This window comes from Varanus komodoensis, unplaced genomic scaffold, assembly GCF_004798865.1.
Source record: "Varanus komodoensis strain SLA01 unplaced genomic scaffold, ASM479886v1 scaffold21, whole genome shotgun sequence".
NCBI classification, from domain to species: domain Eukaryota; kingdom Metazoa; phylum Chordata; class Lepidosauria; order Squamata; family Varanidae; genus Varanus; species Varanus komodoensis.
Window position 1 is genome coordinate 8,345,297 of NW_025335589.1, and position 25,500 is coordinate 8,370,796.

The 25,500-nt window shown below is 39.8% G+C and overlaps 1 protein-coding gene across 11 annotated transcripts in view; it reads right to left on the reverse strand.

Moving 5' to 3' along the window:
- LRBA (LPS responsive beige-like anchor protein) overlaps positions 1 to 25,500 on the reverse strand; it is a 435,651-nt gene that overhangs the window by 391,256 nt on the left and 18,895 nt on the right. For 8 of the 11 annotated variants that reach the window (XM_044430947.1, XM_044430950.1, XM_044430949.1 and 5 more), the window contains 3 exons: positions 24,786 to 24,913; positions 22,434 to 22,950; positions 21,378 to 21,766 (listed from right to left, as the gene is read on the reverse strand). In XM_044430947.1, the coding sequence (XP_044286882.1) occupies positions 21,378 to 21,614 (237 nt within the window). In that variant the 5' untranslated portion in view covers positions 21,615 to 21,766; positions 22,434 to 22,950; positions 24,786 to 24,913. Of the gene's footprint in view, positions 1 to 21,377; positions 21,767 to 21,948; positions 21,964 to 22,070; positions 22,140 to 22,433; positions 22,951 to 24,785; positions 24,914 to 25,500 lie in introns of those variants that run through there. The other 3 variants (XM_044430953.1, XM_044430954.1, XM_044430955.1) reach the window with 3 other exon arrangements.

Genomic DNA, 25,500 nt, shown 5'->3' on the forward strand with positions numbered 1-25,500 from the left:
CACCTTTTTTGAATAAGGAGAAGAATGAAAATGCTTGAGTCAACCTGTACAAAAGGTGAAATATGTAGTTACTGAAGAAGTCACAATTTGTATGCATGTACAGAATAAAGCTTACATAAGAATATAAAAGAAGCCATGCTGGTTCAGATCAATAGTCCATCTATTCCTGCAGTCTGTTCACACCATGGCCAACCAGTGGCCACAGGACACCAAAGGAGGACATGAGTGCAATAGTACCCTCCTGACCAAGTTTCCCAGCAACTGGTATACACTGCCTCTGATACTGGAAGGGACATATAGCCAGCAGGAATAGTACCCATTGATACCAATCCTTCATGTCCAATCCCCTTTAAAGGCTTTCAAATTGGCAGCCATCATTATGCTTTGTGAAATGAACTCCCATTTAAAAATAAAAATTATATGTAAGTACACCACAAAGAAAGCAGAACTGAAATTTCCCTGGGTAGCTGGATATATTTTGGTAGGGGAAAAACAACTTCCCTATGAGGTGTGTAATGCAGACCTTTTAAGAAAATTAGGAACCAAAGGGTGTAAAGCCTACCTTTGATCAGAAGCAGGGAGGTGAAGAAGAGAGAAGGTTAGCAGGAGACTAATACACAGTTCAAAGCCGACCTGATTTACTGGGAAATCATTGGTCTATTCAGACTAAAGCAGAGAAGTAATTAGAAAAGGCAGTTAGTTTCTGTGTCATGTTATGCACCCGTCTCTCATTTTTGTAGCAGCATTCTAGCATAAAGAGTTGTGAACAATTAAGCTGTTTAAGTAGGTCTTTGATAACTACAAGCTAGTTCATTACAACAAGCTGAACAATTTATTGACAAGATGTCTTGTCTGGGCCTACATGATTGTAACAGAAAAACAGCAAAGGAGTTGAAAGTCACAGAGAACATGAAAAAGACTACTCTGAAAATGGTTAATTGAAATCAGATGCTGGGCGACAAGACAGTCAAATCAATTTTGATGAGGCTTTGTTTATCGTTGTTACAAGTCAGAAAATAGTTACAAGTAAAACACCCCCTTGTCCAATTATCATGCCAAGTATTCACAATGGGCTAAACCCCCCATTGTATATCAATAAAAATTCAAAACTGCTATTTCTACCAAGGTCAAGACTGACAGCATAATTAGATAACATGCTTTTAAATCTTGCTTTTTTCACATTGGAGGTAAAACAGTACTCAACAAGCCCCAAGGGAACACCTACTTTTTTCCCTTAAACCAACAAGATGAGTCTCGACCCTGCTTCACATAAATGGAAAGGCTCCTTTGGATCCACTGGAGCAATCCTACTGGTGAAAAGTGGGAGAAGTGTTGCCTACCCGACAGACTCCCACTGCCCCTTTATCCTGCTCTGAAATTTGCAGGAACTGTCTAGAACAGCGTGGAAGGAAAGAGGTAGAAGGGAGCTGAAGCATTTAATGATTCCCAAACTGAAAGACCACAGCCAGGGAAAAAATCCATCCCATCCCTAAGATACTACATCAAGACAGAGCAAACTGTTCCAGCACCAGCTACCATGTTCATACCAAGCAGTTCATATAACTAGCTCTATGTCCTAGGTACACAGTCAAACTGAGTCGGTCACAAATAAGAAAACACTGCACTTTAAGGCTGACACCAAAAACAAACTTTTTATTCTATCTTATTTTGAAGGTTTAATGTAAAGATTATGAAATATGTGAGGATGAGAATACCTCACTCTGGCTTTTGGAAAACTATTTTTAAACTATGTTTCATTCAAGCGTACCCCCTGTAGAAGCCTAATCCTTCCCCTGCCTAAAAATACCATTTATTTTTACATGTTTCAATAGCATTCAGCATAAAATTAAGATACTTATAACATCCAAGGATTCCTTCTATTCTGTTTCACAAACATTTTTTAAAAATTCACATCGCTGTTGGAAATTGTGTTTTAAAAATTGAACTTGAAAGAGCTGAGATTATTTGCATATATTACATTGCATTTTATTTGTGACCCCCATTATGACTTGCTGACAACCCCAGGTGGCATTTTTATTTTGAAACAGCACACTTGTTCCCAGATAGAAAATAGTTCCCTCTATTTAGCCAGTTTGTTTCTATTCTGATCCTGTTCTATTCTTCTTTGAAATAATTTTTGCTGCAAATAGGCAAAGAACAACAAATGTACCTCTGAGACTAACTTCAGTGGTTTGTTGAGTTCACTATCCGGGCTTCAATAATCAAACAACAATTCTCAGTTAGCTCATTTGCCACAACTGCAAGCAAACCACCTAACCAAGTCACAGCATCATTAATAAATACCCAAGCATTTTCTGTTATTGGAAAGGGCCTGACAGAGCCTTAGTTCCCAGGAGCCAAACTAAGGCCTGCCAGGGTTCCCATTCCCCACCCACTTTTCACAAACCACAAACTGGTTGCTTCCCAGTTTTTATGCTGTTCTTCTGTTATAAAAGTGTGGAATGCCTCTCCCAAGTCTTACTCACATTTTTGCCCTACACTTTTTGCCTTCAGCTCCACCCACCTCAAAAATGTGCCATGCAGAAATGAATGTTACAGGCAGGAGAATTCATAGCAGGTGGCAGTTGGTTTTATTTGTTTGTTTGTTTGTTTGGAATTTTTGTATGCCGTCCCATTCACATAAGCCTCAGGACTGCTTCCAACATATAAATAAATACTCATACAAATAAATGCATATAAAATCTGGATACATCCTGGCTAAATATTTTAAAAACAATAAATAACAACAACAATTATTAAAATATTGTTTAAATAAAAAGGTCTTGGCCTGGCACCGAAAAACAATAACAACGGCGCCAGGCGGACCTCTCTGGGGAGCGCATTCCATAAATGGGGCACCACCGCAGAGAAAGCCCTCCTCCGGGTACTCACCCTCCTAATATCTTTCACGGAGGGTTCCTGGAGGAGGGCCTCTGCCACTGATCTCAAGGGGCAGGAGGGCAAATATGGTTGCTCTGCAAATTTCTATTTCCTCACTCCTTTGAGGAGGAGGTGGGGCCTGTAAGAGAGGCAGGTTGTTGCATCAAGGGTCTTTATCCACAAAGAGGGACAGATATCCAGAGTTGATTGTGTGAGGTAAAGAGCCAGTTACTTTCTCTGGGGGGGGGGGGGCACAGAGGAGAAATTGTACGGAGAAATGAATTTGGGGACAAAAGCAAAGGGGGAGATCAATAGTGGGATGAATGCCTTTGTGCAAAAGTGTATCAACATTCAGAAGTATTGTCAGTTCTGTAAAACTTTTGAGTTTCATGAGACCATTTGGGCAATCAAGGCCAACCCTGCTCAGTGCAGGAATCTCATTTAAAGAATCCCTGGCAGATAACTCCTCAGTCTCTGCTTTTATGCCTCCAATTCATCTGAATCTTCCTTAAAATTATGTGAGCAGGCCAGCTTAGAAAATGCAGGGCAAGTCACTTGGCCCGCAGAGCTGTGTTCCAACACCTTACTACATCCTGCAACCCCTGCTGCCTGAAGAACAGCACAGAAAATGCAGGAATCAGGGCAACAGTGTTCATCGGTTTGGACACAGTGTCTGATTCTAAATGTGGCGTATATGGCAAATATATACTGTCTTAAATATATACATATTCTATGGCATTCCCATATAGCTATCATGATTTTACAGCTTGGAAGAGAAGGGTGGGTAGAACATGTAGCATCCACACTTGACAGAGGCACCAATTACCTCTTTCTACCATCTTCAGATCAGTTTTGAGCAGTATCACTTATATAGGCATGATGGTGTCAAACCTTTGTGACTGCTGCTATGAAATGGGAGGGGAAATACTAATTTGATGCCCATATCTATCACAAATTTGTTCTGCCTGCTTAGAACCAAATACAGACTTCCAAAAACAAACAATGTAATGCTGTGGTAGACCTATCTACCACAAAATGTGGGTTAAAATTATTGCTTCTGCAATTCCATAAAATGACCTAAACAGCATAATTTGGTAGAGTTGTCGCATTTCTGTACACTAATGAAAGTACTGTTATGGTCTGCTTGCAAAGATCTGGCTTTAGCCAGCAAACTCCCAGACAGAACTGCTGCGTAATTCACACATTGATATCTTGAAATGCTCAAAGATTTAAAATTATTTCTCTAACACTAATGACTGACTGAATCTATTTTCGCTTAAGTGAACAGAAGTGCTAAAGGATATTTTCCTTAAAGAAAAAATGCCCTTCTCCCTACGAGGCAGAGATAAAGGGAAAACTTAGAGGCAAAATAGTCACTGGACTATTCCTATTTACTGTTCCAGATCCAGATATACTGTAATCTGGATTCACCATACAGAAGAGCCTGTAACTGCTCCAGCACTTCAGGGAGGGCAGATTAACTACTTTCAGGCTCATCTCTCAAGGACTGTATATCAAGGGGATTGAGCTGTCCCTGCCAACAAAGCGCCCCCCCCCCCATAGCATGGATCTACTTTTCAGTGCAAAGCAAGGTCCAGAAATCACTTCCACATGCAGAAAGAGGCATGTAAACACTTGCTTCTGACTCTGCATGGAAAAAGGACTTCCACTTTTTCCATGCAAAACACAGAATGGCGCATTCACAGTGACAAAGTAAGGCAGCCTCTGTCTTGTTCTGGAGGATACCCACACTATTATCTCTAAGCAGTGGCTGGAGATAAGAGTGATGCTTCCTTCTGCAGCACAACCTCTCTGAAGTGCTGGGACAGGGGCTTGACTTTTGCATAGATCTCTAACCCACCCCTTACAACCTATCATTGCTACTAGTTTCCCCAAAACTAGTCATTTTAGTTAATTTAGGCACTGACTAGCTTTTTCTTGCCCTGTCTGTCACCTCCCCCATCGTGACTGAGCAATACTGGAAAAGTACAGAAGACAGAATGCTGGAGAAGATGGGCCCTCAATATGCTTCTCCAGCATAAGCATTCCATGGCAGACTAAAATGTGCTGAGTATTTTAAAGCGTTGATGGCCTTTAATTCTAACCAGTGTCTTTAAAAAAAAAAAAAAATCTTTACAAGTGTGAGACCTTCAGTCCAACTTGATATTCAATATCATTCGAGTTTCAAGTTCATGTCCAAATGGCAAGCTAAAAACTGATACAATAGTATACTATTGCATGTATCTAGTGAAACCTGCTAGTAAACAGATCAGAATGCTATAAACAAAAGTTTTAAAACCTATTTAGATAAATCTAAACAAGACTAGTATGATAAGAAGCGATATGCTTCCAAAGGTCTGTTGGTTTTGAATTTAAAAATATAACAGGAACTCCAGAAAGGATGCCCAATAGCAACTTAATATTCAACTGGTAAGATGCCACACTATATAAAGACATGTCAATGGAGGACTATATGAAGGACTAGAACCCTGATCCCTTACCAAATATAAAGTTTAGTTATCAAAGAAGTTAATGAGAAAGTATAAGAGAATGAAAACGAAAAAAGACACAAAAAACACAAGGGCAGAGGGGACAAAAGCAACTACTGCTACTCAACAGAAAGGGGGATTCAAGGCCCCAAAAGTCCTTTAGGGAAGACATACATGAACCAGGTGGTGGTTTCACAGGACCTGTGCAGGGACCTCTCTGAGGCTTCTATATTCCTCCTGAGATCTGGGCCTTTTCCCATCATTCCCAGCTGCTGCTTTGTTCACCATCCCTGCCCATGTCTTCCTGGGCTTCCCTTTCCTCAAAGGGAAGCCCAGACAGTGCTCAAAGACAGTATGTACCCTGGATCTCAGCTGCAATATCCCAGGGGATGCTAAATGTTCCCGCAGGAATAAGCTAGCCAAAATCATCATGAGACTCCAACAAACTCCAATGTGTACTAAATTGGCAATCATCAGCAAACAGAGTGATAGTTAGCAAATGATAACATTCAGTGCTTTTCTTCACAGGATGCCCAGCAGGCTAGTAAGAACTATTTTCAAAATGCTCAAGAAGGGGCAGAGTGACAGTCTCATGGTCACTGTGTTAGAGAGAAAAGTAGGAAAGATAAAATGCAAGGATATTCAGCGACACAACACAGTGAGATATATAGTTTTTGTGTGGACTTGGAGCTCAAAGAAAAGCTCCAAGTCAAATTGTATTTTAAACATACTTCTGATCAAAGATTCCACATATCAACAGGTATATATTGAAGATTTACAAATCAGCAAGGACTTTGCAAAGAATCCATAAGTTGTAGTCCAAACAGGAATAAGCATCCTGATCTTGAGAATAATTGCTTGTACCAAAATGTGATAAGAGTACTTACTCATTTCAGTAGAATTCAAATGTTTTCATACATTAGACTCTCACTGCATGTAAAAACTCTCTACCGAAACTATTAGAAGAAGTTAGACTAGGTAGGCAAGTGAAGAACTCCTCTATCAAATTTCCACATCCTGAACAAATTGCTCTAACCTTGTAAAGGCTTCCCCTTGACGTTATGTCCAGTCATGCCTGACTCTAGGGGGCGGTGCTCATCTCCGTTTCCTACCCAAGCGAGCCAGCGTTTGTCTGCAGACAGTCTCCGTGGTCGTGTGGCCGGCATGACTAAACACTGAAGTGCACAGAATGCTGTTACCTTCCCACCGACGTGGTACCTTTTTATCTACCTGCATTTGCATGCTTTTGAACTGCAAAGTTGACAGGAGCTGGGACGGAGCAACGGGAACTCACCCTGTTGTACAGATTCGAACCGGAGACCTTTCGATCAACCAGCACAGCAGTTTAAACCACTGCACCACCTGCATCCCCTGTATTATGGCGTTATTTTAAGTCTGGGATATAATACCCAAGGGCACCGAAAGTCAAAATTCACTGGAAAACCATGTCTCCTTTTTTTTTTTTTTTAGTTTAAAGGGGAAGTCATATGCACAACCAAACAAAGACAAAGTTCTGGCTTCATCTCCCACCACAGAAGTATTTCAGGAATGGACACCCGTATCCATGGCAGACTTTATATGATAACACCCACAGCACTTCCTCAGAATTCTAGTCTAGTAGACACAGTAGCCTGGAAACAGGTCTTATACAGTCCTATAACTTCTACACATAGCATAACAAGAATGTATATCCAAGAAAAAGTCGAGATGGAATAAGAATTTGGAATATTTGTTTCAAGGACAGTATATTTTTAATAGGCTACTCTAAGTATACTGGTTATTTATAAAATGACCAAGACCCATTTATATAGAGCAGGTCACATGATCTACTCTGACCTATTGGTATTCAAATACTTTTGCAAAAATTTGGTTCTATCAACAGCATAGGGAAAGAAAAATGCCTCCAACATGAGCTATCTCAATAGGAAATGAACAGTGATCTTAATGCAATTCAACATAACTGGATTGACTACAGAATTGAGTGGGGATCTCAAAATGACATTCACAGCTCTAGCTGAAGACAAAGAGAAACTTCAGCTGCACTGTTACCTTTAAAAAACTGAAATTGTATATTTTAATAGTAGCAAAAATTAAAGTATTCCTACAAGGAAAAAATATACTGACAAAAAGTGTCAGTATAAATATTTTTTATTTGTCTGGAGTATATTCTTCAAGTTGTTTATTAGTACATCCTAAACACAATTACATTTAGCTTTAAGAACTATAATGCACCAGAAAAACAAGATTAATTCCCTACCTGTTCCAGTTCAACCATTCAGTATTTTACACTGCAATTCTATCCATGTCTACTCAAAAGTAACACAAAAAAAATATTTTTTTTGCTGTCCCAGCCATCCTGGGACATTTTTCATATAGGACAGGGTAAAAATATTTTAAATAAACACACACACTCACACACACACACACTTATAAAATATAAAAGCACACAAATTTTTTGAAGACCCCTTGTATAAAGGTTTCAATACAGGTAGAAAAATGGATAGACATGGTCATAGCCTAACCAATAATAATGGAGAAAACAGGAAAGCCAGCAGGTAGCTAACCAGGCAGCCCTCTTTCATCAGTTCAACCACACATCTTCAACCACACATCTTCCCCAAACATTCTCAGCAGGCCTTTTCAGCTCCTGCTGACTTCCTGCTGTTCTCACTCCACCCTCCATACCTGCTGGCTTTCCAGTTCCAGCTGCCCTTGCTGCTGCCCTTCCTGCCCTGCCTTTCCACACACACAGATTACCATATAGAAGTGACAGAAGTTCCTTTTAATCCTCCCCTACATCATTTTCTTGATGACCAGGTCTGCTAAGGAATGCAGTAGCCTACAGTAAACTAAGAATGTTTCTGAACTCTACCATGTAACCCAGAAATATTAACAGGAAATGAGAATGGCAGCAGCTAGAAGCCCACACTTTGCTTTGAAGCAGTCCCAGCTGCCAGTGAGAAATATGCTTTTTTGTTCGAGTGGCAGGGCACCTTGGCATGCACCAACCAATGCATCTGGGGGTACACTGGTGTCTGCAAGTGCCACATTGTTTATCCCTCAGATACTGTATTCAGAATGATCAGAACCCAACTTCCCTCACTGAAATAAGAACTTCCCAGGAAAACTATACAACAGTACAAAACGATAGTCACAAAATATCATGATAGCATGGCTTCAGTCAAAGGTTTATGAAAAGCACAATCCTATGCATGCATGTGTATACAGAGAAGAGACCCACAGCTCACTGTAGTCCCCAGGCAGCATGGCTGCTTCAGCATGATGGGAGTTCTGATGTTTTTCTGCCTAAGCAAGCATAGGATCAAGCATACTTAGACTATCCTTGATTTTCAAGTGAATGGCTTTCATAATGAAGCATATAAGCATATCAATAAGTTCAAAACTTTCCCGATCACAAAATAAATAAATATTCTCACATCTCTGTACATCTTTCCATCCTTTATTAACTTGGCTAAAATTATACTGTTACCTCTTAACATTTTAACATCACATCACCATCAACACAAGGAAGCATATAATCTTGTTATGTTCATAAAGTTTTTAAGCAGCATCACATCCTTTGCTTTCATAGGCTGTGAGAAACAAATGTAGTTTGAAAGGCTGTCCTACTCTATTTGCTATTTCTTTTGATTTTTTACAAGCGGCATTGTCTCATTATGACTTGCTTCTAAAAATAGAGAGTAACACTACAGCAAGGAATACATGCCTTGTCTGTGCTGGTTAATTGCCATTTATTCTTATATTAATTTGTCTTTCCATTCTGTTAAATATTTTAGTGCCTACAGTGTGCAAGGCACCATATAACATCCATATTAAACAAATAAGCATTGAAACATAATATTCCAATGTATTCTCCCCTAATAGGAATAGGAACTTAAGAAAAACCATGCTGGATCAGACCAAAGGGCCATCTAGTCCAGCACTCCATACACACCAAATGCCCATAGGACCCTTCAAGCAGGATGGGTGCAAGATCTCTTCCTGCCCAAGCTGCTCAACATGGGGGTGCTAGCTCGGATCTCTCAGTGTATACCTGAAGCTGGGATTTTGGCCCAATATGCATTACTTTACACTTGCTTATATATTGACTGCATTTCCCATTTTGATGCCCATTCTCCCACCTTGGAGAGATCCCTTCAGAGCTCCTCACAATCCCTTTTGTTTTAACCACCCTAAAAACTTGAGTGTCATCAGCAAACTTGACCACTTCACTACCTACTCCTAATTCCAGATCATTTATGAAGAGGTTCATTAGCACTGGTCCTAATAGAGAACCCTATGAGATTCTACCAGTGACATGTCTCCGTTGGGAGAAGTTGCCTTCTGTTCTTTAAAAAGTTACTCATGAATAAGAGGACTCCCGCCCCCCACAACAACCTTTTTGTTCATGACTTCTTAGCTTGCGCAGGAGCCTTTGAGGGGCACTTTGCCAAAAGCCTTTTGGAACTTCAGGTAAAGAACCTCTACTGCATCGCCCCTGTCTGTGCACTTACTGATAGTTTCAAAGAACTTCAACTGGTCAGTGAGACAAGATTTCCGTTTGCAAATTTCCCATCCCACTTCCCTTTTTTTTTAAATATGGCTATTCTCCAAACCTCTTGTACGAAGGCTAATTATAGGGGTATGTTAAATATTTTGGTAAGACGACCAGAGATTTCATGCCTGAGTTCTTTGAACACCATCCGGACTGGGTGACTTTCTGACTTTCAGTTTAATAGCTTCCTTAACTCCATGCATTAACCATGCTGGCAATTTCCTGAACTTTGTGCTACCTTTTCTCACTTGCAGTATGCACATTATATGTGCTTATATTATACTGTTTCTGAGCAATCTCCAGAAGCTTTGAAGCTATTTAAACTTCTTGATTCTCACCACTTCCCTCATTTTTGAGAAGTTTCTTCTTTTGAAGAAAGAAATATGGTATGATACGGAATATCATACCAGTGTGTTCTCTGTTATCTAATGCATAAACAACATTTACACCTGTACTATGTCCTGGGTAACCTCACCTAGGACTAAATCAAAAACTACCTCGCTTCTGGTTGGTTCTGTTTTAGGGCACGGTTATTTATGACATCGAGAAATTTAACCTGTCAGAACTGGAACATGCATTTATCCAGTCGATGGGTAGGTAGTTGAAGTCCCCAATTATTACAGTACTGCCTTTATTAGAGGCTTCCCGGATTTCATTTCCCATATCTAGATCACCCTGAGCATTCTGGTCTGGGGGACAAAAGCATGTTTCTATTACTAAGAATGATCTTGCTCAGAATTCCAACCTGCCAGTTCTCTCCAGCAGGCTATTCCATTGCTTAAAAATGCTTTTGATTCCAACATAGTTACTGAGCATGATCAGCCTTCAATGAACAGGGTATTTTGGCAGGCTAGTTGGGGGAAGCTGCCTCCTCCTGGTTTTTTGAAATATTTTTCTCTATTTATACAAACCTCAGGATATCCCTGAGAATGAAGATACTGCCTTGTTTTTATCAGGGGCACTGTTTTCACTTGAATTTTGTCGGCGCACAACCATCCAAGTTTCCCAGATGGACAAGATGGGATGCTTCAGAAGCATCAACATGTAGCACAGTATAAGAAACTCTTAAAAGCAGTAAAACAGCACAAAATTGAATTAAGGTAGTCTGACTGGAAAAAATGGGTTTTGAGGGAGGGAGGCTTTTGTGACTACTCCCCAAAAGCAGAAGGCTTTAAACCAGTGTAGAGGACAAGATGATACAAGGTATGAAGATGGGAGTAAAAAAAGCAGGCAAGCAGGACAAAACTGCAAAGAAACAAGTATTATGAATACAGATGAAGAAATATAAAAGCCTAGAATTGTTTATTATGAAGTTTTATAACTAAAACACAATTCATTTCTTTAAAAGGTGGGCTCCAGTCATAAGCTTAGTATCATTTCCTATACATGTTCCTGAAGACACACTCATGCATAAGCAAGCACTCACAGCCCACAACAGCCTTCTACATCCTAATGTCCTCCACATGGTATGGATTTCAACTGCCATCAGTGCCAACCAGCATGGCCAGTAGTTTGGAATGCTAAAACTTGTAGTCCAAGGCAGTTGGAGGGCATCATATGGCAACAAGCTGCTGTGGAGTAGCCTGTGGCCCAGACTGGGTCCGCTGGACTCAACAAAAGGACACTTTGACTTTTCATAAATGTTTCTAGAATCTTTTAAAGATTCACCATTGTTTTGGCAGGATACCTCATTCCTTTCCCTGATAGTGTGTGTCTGCAGGCATAAGTCATTACAGAACCTGGGGCTTTTATCCAGCCCACTGTAATTCATACCAGAAACCTAACCTAGCTCAAACCAGCATTACTTTATCATGCACACAATACATAGACTGAAGTGACAGAACTAGGATACCCAGAGCTAGAGGTGTATCCACCAGTGACCCAGAAGCTACTGCATAATGACAGCTATGAACACATTCATTCAATATAAAGTGATTGTCCTGGTCCTACCTGGCTTTCTTCACTTAATACCCACTTAAAAGTTTAGTTAACTCAGCAGGAAAAAATACTTAACAAAGTTTTATTCAGTAAGGAACTGTGATATCTTGAAGGGCTGATGGTGGCTTCATTCTAAAAATGTGGGGAGCAGGCAGTTTTTTTGTTTTTAAAGAGAAACACCAGTCTACAAAAGCTCTGAAGCTGCAGTCAAAATTCTCACTTTTTAAAAATTAGGTTTGTAGTTTAACAGCAACAGGATTAAGTAAAGGTAGATACACAAATCTGAAGTTGGATATTGCAACTGGCTAACTCCTTCCTGTCACACATCCTTTGTGCAATTAGGCTTCTAGATTATACAAAGACCCTGCACATATTGAACAGACTCTGCAGATATGCCCCAACACATGAATGAGGAGGGAGGGAGAACAGCTTCCAGAGACATAATGGTGGAGGGCAGAGAACCGTCACTCAACTACTGGGTTAAACATTTAACAGGTTTCTAGTAAGGAAATACATCCCACTTCACTAGAGCTCACCATTCAGACTGACCCCTGAAATGATCTAGCAATTTTCTTTTAATGAAGCTTCAGCTTCCCACTTCTACAAGATCTTTCTACTGTTCCAGATTTGGCCTTTGATGAGCATTTCCAAATGCCAGTTATTTATAGCTAATTAACACATTTCAAACCAAATATTATTTTAAGGTGGACTCAATTTTAGTTTTGTACCAATAAAAATTAGTAAGAGGAAAATATTTTGATCCATTTTTCATTGTTATTAAAATATACTCTCAGATCATCAAATAACATTTTACATGGGATACAAACCATTTCTTCATATTATAACAGAGCAGTACCAAAGATTCTCAGATCCAAATAGCCCATTGCAAAATGCTTCTAGCAACTAGTCTTTATACCTCAAAAGGAAAGATTTCATCTACTTTACATGTTTCCAATTCAACCCTGAACAGATTATTCAGCTCACAGATACAACGACCTAGAGAATTTCCTCTAAGAACCTACCTTAGACAGGTACATGGTAGGCATGTTGTGAGTGGAGCTGGGTGGAGGCAGGGGTCAGACTAGATGGCCCTTATGAATCACTCTGTTTCTATGTTTCTACCACAGTCCCAAGATTCACACATAGTTGCAAATTACATTTTTTGAAGATTGCCTCATACCTAATAGTTACTTGTCCCATAAAGTAATTCATAGTTTTAGTTATGTCTGTTACTAAGCATTCCTTTAAAATGAAAGCCCAGAAAAGACTTAAATATATACCTTTCAATCTAAATAAGCTCAGATCTGAATCATACCTTTGAGAAGATGGCAAATACTGAGGAGGTTTATTAACCCTAGGTTCATACATTTTTCTAAACATATGTCCACCAAGCTATTTCTACCTTACACCTTAATGTTGGTCATTAATTAATAAAAACTTGCTTAGTGGTGGAAAGTATTCCCTTTTTTACTATCTCTCCTCCCACCATGTGTGCATGTGGAATTTGGGGGCAGGAATTGGGGTGGGGGTAGAACTGGTTTAGCTACCCTTCCCTAACTGCCATGGTCCTGATCCAAGGAAAACTATCACACACTGTACCAAGCATGACTAGAAGAACATATGGCAGAGAAAACAATCATTCTAATAACATGCCCAGTCATTAGAGCAATTTCAATAAAAGGCCAGAGTTTATCAGTTAAATGCCATGCTCTTGCATAAAGGCTGTGATTGTCAAGGTTCAGGGACACATACACCTGTTTTAAGGTGTAAAATCCTGAATCCAAAGCAAGATACCTTTTCCTATATTTGGTATCCCCAGAAGCCAGGATTCATATGTTTGCTGTCTAAAGTGTTAAAGAAGCAAAGTATGTACATTTAAACGGTTTGAGAAAATATCAAATAACCGGTGCTAAAAATGAAAATGTTGGCCCAGAAGACCTCAGTGGGTACAGCATTCCACATTCAGAGAGCTACTACTAAATCTTTCTGCTTTGTTGCAAGTCCCTACAGGAGGGCCTCAGATTCTGATCACAGGCTACTGGCAGGCTCATACCAGGACATATTCCCCATCTGTTATTGCAGGCCTGAGCTGTATTAAAGTTTATAGGCCAAAACCAGCACCTGGAAACTCCTTGGTGGATGCAAGCCAGAATTGGTATTATATTCTCAGAATTTCAGTCTTTACTATCAGTCTGGTTGCTACATTCTGTACAAGCTGCACATTCCAAATTGTCTTCAAGGGAAGTCCCACATAGTATACACAGGAATCATCTAACCTGAAGGTTATCAGAGCATAGAATCCCGAAGCCAACTTAACACAATCCAGAGAGCAGTATGGCTGGGCCTCCAGCTGAAGCTACTACAAGACAGTTTACGCTATTGAGGCCACCTGAGCCTTAAGTGACAAAGAGGACTCCAGTAGAAACCCCAAGCTATGAACCTGATCCATCAAAGGAATGCAACCACATTCTAAACAGGCTTAACATGCTCTATCAGGTTAGAAGAAACACCCACTAACAGTTTCTCAGTCTTGTCTGAATTGACTTCAGTTTATCAGCCCATGTAAGTATTAATGGAGGTGGTGCTGAATGGGAGTGTGTGTGTGCATTTGGGAAGCAGGTTATGGTATCTGTAAAAGGGTGAATGTCATACACGTGTGTATATATATGAAACAAAGTTGGGTGGGCCCAGTCCAGTTTTTGCAGGGAGACCATCAGTCTCTCAGTTCATACTACCAAAAGGAGGTATGGCTGAAACAGTTTCCCTATCCCAGCATTAGAGGCTCAGTGTTATGGAATAGTACTGGGGGGATACAGTTTGAAACAAAGATATTGCAAATGGTAAAAAGGAGGAGCAACTGCAGGGATGCTGCTTGACAGTGTCAAGAGCTCTGGTCCCTCTCTTCTCAGATAGAAAGCCACAGCCTTCTAGCAGAACATTCTTTATTGACCAAAATATTTTTCAGATGCACAAACAGCTAGAATGAATCTTTGAGCATGCACAGGATGGTTCAATGAACCCAATCTAGCATTCATTTCCAGGAACTGTCCTTATGAACATGCCTGGCCTCCATCCCTTCAGGAGGGGCCTTCCAAAAATGGGCACAGTCCTCTCTGCATGTCTACCTCTAACTGGGCCACCTTCCTCTGCTGATGATGCATCATTGGTTCAAGAGCCATGCCCACCACGTCTGTGTCTGAGAAACTTCTACGAGCTGATATACTCCAGAAACTTTAGATGGCTCTTTTAACCTCAGCTCCTATAGCCAGGGACAGGGGCTATGCAAGCTGAAGTCCAAAACATCTGGAACACTCTATGTTGCTTATGTCATATGACCAGAGTATTGTATAGTATTTAGAATTCTGTATTCAGGAATATGTTCTAAAGTACAGAAGAGAGAAAAGTTCAGACTTCCAAGATCTTTTTATCTGTTTGAACCCCAAGGTCCACCAACTGGAGCCAAATGCAAAATGGTGGCTCAGGGGAAGAGCCATTTACCTATGAAATTCTACAAAACATACATTGAGATGGCCTGCACACAGAAATAGAATCTCTGTTCTGCAGTAACATTTAAATTTCAACTGCCTAATTTAGATCTATTCATTGCTACTATAAACAACTGAGAGTTGGAAACACTTGGTAAATCACCCAAGTATCTACTTTATTTATTTACAATATTTATATAACACTCCACATCTAAATGGATTCCAGAGTATTGAGCAACAGAGGATGAAGGATTATATCATTATATTAAAAGGTTTTTTTTAATTAAAGAAGTTAATAAAAATGTGGCTGGTCAATTGAGGAAGACTTATTCAAATAGTATTTTTTCAGCAGGCACTGAAAGTAACACAATTGTTGTACCTGTCTTGCCTTCAAAGACAGAGCATTCCTAAGAAAGGGGGTTACTACAATCAAGTCTCTAATCCAGTAGAGACTAACTAAGCCATAGGTTCCTGCAGAAGCACCAGATACATCCCATCTGATGACTTCACGACTAGTCAGGCTGATAAGCTTTTCCACTTTATCGATTCCTTCTGTAGCGCTACCATGCTCTCTTAACTCCTATATTATTCTTGACTAACTACCACCATGGAACCTGAAGAGGCTGTCCACCTTTTTTAGACAGACATAAAAATGTGAGCTCTGGATCACACCAAAAATTTACAGAGCTGTTGTTACCACCATCACATCCTCTTTTAATGAAGAATCTACATACCGTGCTAACCTGCTCCTAGCAAGAGCTTACAGAGAGGTTCTTGAGGGGAAATATTGTTTCTGGTAATTTGATCTCTGCAGTTTCTCAAGGCACACTATGTCCTGACCAACCTTCTCTACCAGCTGGTTCTAAGGTCAGAATAGTTAGCCACATCTATGTACTATTGATCTTGCAATACTACACAAGTCTAAAGCTCTTGACTAAGCAACTTAAATAAAAGTTACAGACATTTTCTGCTATTTCCAGCCAGACTTGGACTTGCCGTGCTTGGCTGGTCCCAGAAGCTGAGGATTATTATTGTCATTTCTCTAGGAAATTCTGTCCATGCCTAACAGTTTTTAATAGGTGCAAAGGATTCCTTTCAAGGGAAATTATATGGGAAGGGAGAGTAGAAGGATCTAGCTTGAAAGTGTGCTTCCCCATTTCAGCAGCTGAATTAATTTACATTTCTTATCTAGGATCAGCCAATGTTAAGACACTCGTGGATGGGTGGATTATTACATTATTTGTTCTGAGGCGACACTTCACTTAAACTGCAATCCTATGCACACTTACATCAGAGTAAATCTCACTGAACTCAGAAGTACTTATTTCTAAGTGGATCTGTACATGACTGCCCTGATGACCAGACAATACAATCTAACTGACATTCTAATAACACTGGAAAGTGTATAGACCTACAGGGTTAACCACTTCAAAGGTACAGATGGGCCATTAAGATATGGAAAGGGTAAAATGAGAGTTCCTTCTCCTGCATTTGACATGCCCTTTGGGTAGTTGACTTCAGACGAACTTATAGTAATTACTTATTAGTCCACATGTTCTTAAATTGATACATTATGTAAGCCTGCCTTATAAAGGCATCTTATATTTATATAAGTATTATTTATTAAGGATATTTATATATGGTTTCTCACTTTGAACAAATCCAGAGGTGGTTCATAAAAGACCAAAACAAACAAGATATCCCCCCCAACACACACACACACACACACACACACACGCAAGGTTGGTACGAAGAGATCTTATGGTTGGGTATTGGATGCATAGCTTTATGGAGAACATTTTTTAAAAGTAATAAGGGTTTTTCTGTTACAATACACCATTATTGTGATGCAAAGCAAGTAGGCTAAGAGAAGTGGCAGAAGTTGAAACCAACTGCAACCAAAGTTACACTGTGGAAATCTTTTAATTATAACTGTGTCATTATATTCCACATCCTGCATGCTAGGGTATGCAGTAAAAACTCTGCAAAAACATTTACCAGAAACTTTCATTCACAATGCAGTATGGCACTACTGCATCCCACAGTGAAACCACCATGAGCCCAGCAATGTCATAACCAAACTGTGTTTAAGACCTCACAAGCATCTTACACCACCTGACAAGTATGAGATAGAAATTCTTGCTCAAAGTTTCCTTTGCACATTAATTCACATTAGGTAGTAATGAAGTTTTGTGCAAAAAGCCAAAGCAGAGATTGTGTCTGCTATTCTTTCAAAGAATACTTGAATAATGAGAAGTTATGCTTCAAGGGGAAGTGATGCTGAGAAAAGAACAAATAAAATTGCAGAACACTAATTATGTAGTCATGTTAAGTGCAACATGCCAACTTTGTTATTCTTTCCTGCCAAAACCTGTGTGCCCCTTCCAGCATTTTGTAGCCAATTAAAGATATATGCCTTCTCTTAAAAAATCGCCAATATTAATATCTGCATCCCTTCTTTTCTAAGAACCAAAAATTCTTTGTTGCTTTATAACAATTTGGACTAAGACTCAAGATCTCTTACTTTATAATAATTTATAATAAATCATTGTAATATAATGATTTAAGAATGCAAAAGTCAACTTTATCTAATTTCACTTTCCAAACACTAGTTAAGAAAGGTTTGTAACAATGAACTTGCTTTGGAAAAAGAAAAATGACATCAAATAAAGATACATCTAACTTTAAAAAGGACAGAGAAATTGCATAGCAATACCTTAATACTGAGGAAAATAAAGCTTAAATGTCAGAGTCACACTTTTGTCTGCCACAAGTCTTGCTTTTCTATTACTTGTAACATGACTCAAACAACAAGTGATGTTGCCAGAACTCCCTAGATATTCATTCATTCGCTCTCTCACACACACACTCAGCTCCCCCGCCGCCGCCGCCCCACACACAATTATGATTAAGGGCAAAGAGATACTGTTCAAAATGCATTTACTAGCTATTAGCAAAATGCTTGTCATCACTGGCAGGAGAGGTGCAAGAGGAAACGCTTAACTCTTTGGAGTGAGGCACAATGAGTTAGAACCTGTGGGCTGATTGGGCACTAAGGCCAATCAGGATGATGGTTATGTGAAAAGCATCGCTCCCACTGCACACTATCCTAAATTATAACACTTCACATTTCTTCAAAAAAGCAAGTAACAAGTATGAACATCCCTGGGATAGAGCTTAACTGTGTCTTAAGTTGAGCCTGTTCCAGGATGAACAGGAGACTTCTTCGTTCATGCTTATGAATGAAAGTCATTATAATGACATACATAGTCATTATGCTATACTAAAGCTCTGATCCTAGAAGTAAGCGTTATGTTCAATGGAGCTTCCTGTTAAGTAAACATTCATAGGCTTGTAGTATCACACACTTTCAGGATCTTTCTATTGATTTGATGCAGTTTAGGCTACAATCCTAGTATGTTTGGTCAGGCTCCCTGGTTGAAATATGCTAGCAAGTTAAGGCTTTTTGGTCTAAGCAAGCATATGATTGCACCTGCAAATAGTTGTATAATGTTATGGGACAGGCGCAGGAAAATTAGGAAGACAAGTATAACCCATAATTTATTCTTACTGGATCTTTACATATTTGGACATAAATAGATTACAATAAAGGATATCAACTCTTGAGATTTGCTTATTGTTTGCTTATACAAAGATGACATATAGTTCTCATTCCTACCTACCTACTTCCCTTCACAGAGAGGGGGGCATTGGTCAATGAAAGATTGTGTGCCTTGCAGGAAGCCTAAAGGTCACATTATAAGGATATAAAGTGGCAGGCTGGGAAAAAGCTCTGACTAAAGCACTGGAAACTAATTTCCAGTCAGGGCCTCTCTGAATGTTAGCAACTATACTTCCCATCATCCACTGCCACTAGCAGAGTTAGCCAGAATTAGTGGGAATTTCATTTGAAAGATTCCAGCCTGAGGAAAGCTGAGATAAATCAGTGGCCAAACTCAGCTTCATATGTCCATAAGAGGTATATATTCATGCATCCTATAGAATATACAATATTTACATTTCAGTTTTGACCCTTATTCTATGAAAATTGTTTTAATACAATCTGATTTTATAGTTGCTAGTTTACTACAAACTAGAACAATATTGGGATAGCGCAGGAGAGCTTCTTTGGATAATAATTTGCAATGCTTTGTACAGAAGCTGCACTCCTTTAGAGATTTCAAAAATTGTTACATGTTTGTAACATAGAACATTATTGCCTGTTGCTTCTTGATCAGAGCATTTGAGTGATTCATCTCTCTCCTTTTCTTCTTCTGCTCCAGGAAAAACAAGCAAACAAAGTTGTTGTTTTTTTTCTTTCAGTCCAACAGGCCTAGGTCTATTACATATGTTTTTGTAGCATTTAACCCAAGGTAATCATTTTCTGTTTATGCTTTAGTAGGCCTAGGTCACAGTTACTCTGGAAGAATCTGCACCTACATATTGTTATGAACTCAAATCTAACCAGTGGTTAGCTATATTTGCAACTGATTAGAGTTGAACAACTTTGAATCATAAGAAAGAACTGAATAGATGTATGCAGATGTATAACTCCTAAGTAGCACTTCAGAGTAAAGAATAATTATGAACATAATTACAAGCACATGAAAAAAAGACTTCCCTCTTCTCTATTTTAGCTTCTTTAACCACAGGTTTTACTAAATATAATGTAGGAGCAATTTGTTTCCTCCTGAATAAGACATTTCCAATCTTGAGATGGATAAAACCTGTAATATTTTATTCAGCTTCAAGTTGCATAAAAACTGCACTTGGCCACAAAGCTCATTAGGTGACTTTAGGCCAGTCTCTCCCTAACCTAACTCACAGGGTTGTGGTGAGGATAAAGTTAAAAGGAAGAGGATTGTTTAAGCCACCTTGAGTTCCTTGAAAGGAAAAAAAGGCATTTATATGCTATAAATATAATTAATAAATAGAACTCTAGTTTGACTTTGTGATGGTTCATGTTGTAACCTTTAAGGGGAGAACTTACCAAATTATATAGCCAATCACATTTGTGCCAATTCAGGACATGCATCAGGAGTTCAAATGGTTCATAAAAACTATTTAAATTCTTAGATAAAGGATCAGAAATTTAATTTATGGAGATTTACACCCATGGTGTATACACACACACACACACACACACGCACAGTGCTTTAGTAATCTCCATTCCACTTTTTAAAGATAGCTTAAGATTTGGATTAAGTCATCTATCCCTGTCTATGCTTTAGACAGATCAATCTCGTCTTCTAGCACGCGTGTTTGTGCATGCATCTCCAGTGTGAACAAGCCTAACACAGTATTATGGTATGTTACTTTAATGTCAGTAATCCACAAAGTCTACTCAGTTGTCACATTTGTCAATTTATCCAGTCTTTTACTACAAGCTTCACTAATAGGAAGTTTGCTGCCCACAAGATAACACTCAAAGTTCTTAGCTGCACTCCAGAGTTGTCAAAAATATCTGCAAATACTTAATTGCATGGCTAAGGTTACTGAAAACTGACTTAAAATGTTTATAGTTAAAGAATATAAGGACACTTTTGCAGAATCAATGTTATATTAGTCTTTGAATGCTGCACCAGCAGTTATGCACTTAGGGGGGATACTCCAGCTGCTGCTTTAGCCTGAAATTATACCAGCATCTCAAAGATATATCAGCATATATATTTAAAACTAAGACAAGTCTGTAGAATGTAAGAATTCCGAATACACTACTAGAAAGTTGCAAATACCAGGAAAGTTCCTCAGGAGAGACTATAGCTTGGAATAAAACAAAGAAAACACAAGAAGGAAAAGAACCATGACAGAAAAAGACACCTTAGAGTTAAGCTTCTGAACTGAGAAAGGATCCCTTCCGGGAAAACAGTTTAATAGACTCACTGCCTTGTGACAAATAGGCAGGCATATTTGTAATTTGACTATACGGCTGAAGTAACATGGCCATGACGAGAACTTACAATTACTCCCTTTATGTTTCATCACATGTTCTTCCTACAATTAAGAGAGTTTGAAAGGTGATCAACTTACCAGATTAAACACAGTTTCTACAATATCTCTGTTGGATACTTCACCAACTTCCACCAGTCCTGCCAGAACAGCAAATTTCATCCTGATGCCACGGATAGGGATTCCTGGATTCAAAGGCTGCAGCCTGCTCTCCATTTCAGCCGTGTTTCCTTCTTTTCCCTGCCCAGCACCACTTCCCCCTCCTCCATCATCACCTGTTGGCTGAGGAGAGGAAACCTGTTTGTCTTCACTAGCCATAGCTAGTTCACTTCCAGCACTCCAGAAACAGGGAGCTGAGTGCCTTGTCTGGATCTTCCGAAGTGCCTTGAACACAATCAGGAGTTCTCCTGAGCCCTGAGAATTGTTTGTTTTCCTCCTCAGTACCAAGATTTGGGCAGTAGTTTTTTATTCTGAAAAAAATCCATACAAACAATAACAATAATAAATAATAAAAGTAATACATAGGAATATGCATACATTTATTGTTTTAGAAACTGAGTGGCTACTTATTCTTAAAGCTGCTCTCCATTCTCTCTGCGCACACACCCTTCCCCACCCCCCACCCTGCTTCCAAGGAAATAAGGGCAGGTACAACTCCATCATGCAGGTAAGCAGCTCCCTGCTCTATCCTTGGTCGAGCGTTGAACTTGCTAGCAACAGAGCCAGGTTCCTAAAGGGAATTTAAACAGGAGGTGTTGGGGGGGGGGGGCGCACCTCCCCCTTAGCCGGCTATTTCTGCAGTGTCTCCCGCTGCTGTCCTTGTATTTCAGCAAGCGAGCAAGCGCGTCTCCCGCTCCTTCCCCCTCGCTCACGCGCACAGTCACAGGTGCAAGGACAAAGTGAGGCCAGCGAGGAAGTTCGTACTCGCCCAGCGCTGCGTCTCCCTCTGCCGCGCACAGGGGCCGTTAGAGGAGAAGCCTCCGCTTGCAAAACCAGGCGGATACTAGGGGTGAGAGGCGTCTCCGGTGCTTCCCTCCACCACCAGCCCCAGCTTGGCGTTGACTGCTTCGGGTGGGGAGAGGACAGGGGAGGAGCTGCAGCCTTAAGGAAGGAGCCTGAAGTTTTTTGTGCAGCTACCTCACTCCGCAGCCCCCGCAATGAGCTCTTCCATTGCTTCCAGCCTGTTTAGCAGTTGCTGCCGCTGCTCACTGCCGCCATGACAGCGTCGAGCCCCAGGAGTCTTGCCGGGCGTATGGTAGTGCGCCTGCGCAGCCAGGCGCAGGCGGGGCAGGGAGGCGAGAAGGGCGCGGGGGAGCTCGAGAAGGCGGCGCCCGCGCAGGCTCAGGTGAGCTCAGGTGTATCCAGGTGAGCGACAGACGTCGTCCGTGCGGAAGGAAGGGAGAAGCGTAAGAAGGCCAACTTCTGTTTTCCGTTGCTGTAATGCAAGGACACTTCCACAAAAGCTGCTGTCCAGAGAAAAACTGCCTAATCCTTTCTTCTAGTTTCGATGAGGAAACTCCGCAAGGAGGATTGTGATAGCATCAGCAAGGAGCTGTTAGTCGGTTTTTGTGGGTCACGCACTTAAAGGGCAGTCCTACAAACGCTTCGAACTCGATGTTCGTCCCCTTGAATTCTGGGGAGGTGGATGCTATTTCTAGAAAGCATACACAGAATCGAGCCGTTAACCCCGTGGGTTACATATTGGATGGAGGGGGTTTCATACTCAAAAATTGTGTTTTGTGTTTGCACATGAATGCAGACATGCAAAATCTTTGTTGACCTAGCTAACATACACACTGCTTTCTTAAGTGTAGTCGTTTTGCTTAGTCGTTTTGTTTTGTGCCTTAGGCTGCATTAATATTAGGGCTGGAACAAAGTGAAACCTAGTTAAGTAATTATATGGATTTCAATTTTTTATTTTTTTCTAGGCTGTCCAATAGCCGAAGCTCTCTAGGTGGTGAATAACAATAAACACAATATAAAATTAATAAAAGCATCATAAAATTACATTAAAATTTAGAACTACTTTTTAAAACTAAAAGCAGTTCATACTGCTGGACCTCTTTACAAATATGCTGGCAAAGTCCTCACTCCCATGTGCTGTTTGGAGTTGGTAAATGCTTCAGCAAAGAGAATCTTAAGAGTGTCTTAATCTGACACTAAAACAATAGTAAAGTTGACACCAAGACCTCAATGGGGAGATCATTTTATAATTTGGGGGCTACCACAGGGAAGACCTTCCTCTTGGTCTCTACCAGCCATGCCTGCCTTGAAGGTTTCATTCAGAGGAAGGCTTCAGGTTTAGCATACTGTCCAGGTACATTTTGGTTGGAAGAGGTGAATTGTCAGGTATTATGGTCCCAAGCCATGATCAGTTAAATTTACATAATGATGTATATTATCCAAACAATCATTCTTAGAAAAGCAAAGTAAATATACTTTCGTTTTGAGTTGTTGCAAGTAGCAAACATTGTTGGTAGGGATGGTATAAGTGTGAAATATGACATATTCTCCTAAATTATTATTATTATTATTATTATTATTATTATTATTATAACATTTCTATGCCGCCCCTTGCCGAAACCTCGGGGCGGCTTACAACATGGTGTTTGCTTTCTGTACTAGATTGTTTTTAAGAAAAAATAAAGTATTTATTCCACTTAACAGAAATTGATTATTGCATTGCACTGATTAAGCATTTTAATTTATTAAAATTAACAAGCAGAGGGGTCACAGGATGTTTTGGATCACTACCATCCCTTTTGGACTGCAGGGGGTTGGATCTGATGGCCTTCATGGCCCCTTCCAACTCTATTAAATATTCTGTTGTTCTGTGGGCACAGACAGAGGTCCATGGGCAGAAGTCTCCTCAGTCTTTCAGCAAGACATTCCATAGGATGAAGGTTTCCATGGGATCCGAGTTTTCCTAGAGCATGCCAGGGGAGGCCATGGGTTCAAAGGGCACTAAGCCCACTTGTTCTCCTGACATGCTCTCAAACTGCCCCTAAAATTAAACTTTGAAGCTAGTGTACTTAATATCTTCCCCATTGCTTCCTGTTGGAAAGTAGCATGCTGCTTTTTTCTATTGGAAAGTATCATGCTATATTCCACACATAATGACAAGCCAAGCCAAGAACAACCCCCTACTTATGAATGATTGTTTCCTACTGTAAATTGTACAATATTTGGTTTGTAACCATGCCTCCAAAGCATAAATCTGATGCAAGTAAGGTAATGCATTGAAGAAAAGAAAAAAAATCACAATCCACACTAAAGTGGATATAATAAAGTGAACAGAGAAAGGTGAAATGCCATCTGTCATTGGAAAAGCATTAGGTTTTAGCCATTCAACTATCAGATTCTCTCCCTCTTCAGTAGGTGTAGTTTATTATTATTGTATCATTATTAAAATGCTTTATTGTGTTTAAAATCTTTTAGTATATATGATTAAGTGTTTATATGCTTTTTAATATAAGCAACCCAACTTACATATTCAACTTAAAGACGATCTCAGGGAAAGAACTTGTCCTTAACCCAAGGACTGTGTATACTGCAGACATACTTCTATTAGCACATGCTCTTGAAGTAGCTCACAGAAGCAGAGCTCAATATGCACTCTTAAAACAACATACAATAATTAGAATAAAATTACAGAGGCAATAAAATGCAAGAAAAAAACTTTCTAGCAGAAGATAAAATGAAAATAGGATTATGCAACATATTGTATGTGTGAATATGTTCAAATTTAGTCCAAGTGGTTTGTATTGATAGGCCTAAAACTAGTTGTATCATTTTAGTTGTGGAATTCTATTACTGTATAGAATGAGAATTAAACCCATGAAATATGAGTTGTATTTTCTGCAAAGTAATCATGAACTGGTAGTCAGATATTTAATGTTCAGAGTGCCATTTATTTGAGACCTGGTTCTTCAAGATCCACTTTCAAAATTACAAGTCTCCCACATGGAGAGAGGATTCTGTGTGGAAAACCCAGCTTCTTATGTAAAGAGTACAGAAAGTATCTTTTGGATCAGGAAGACCACTTTAGTCAGCAAAGGCAACAGTTGCCCAACTCATTGTCACCTGGCACAAGAAAAAGGTCACACTTTCAAAAACTAGGAACAAAGCATAAAAAAAACTTGTACTAGATGTGTTAATCATACTGGCTGGGATTAAAGGAGCTGTAGTCCAAAACTTCTGGAGA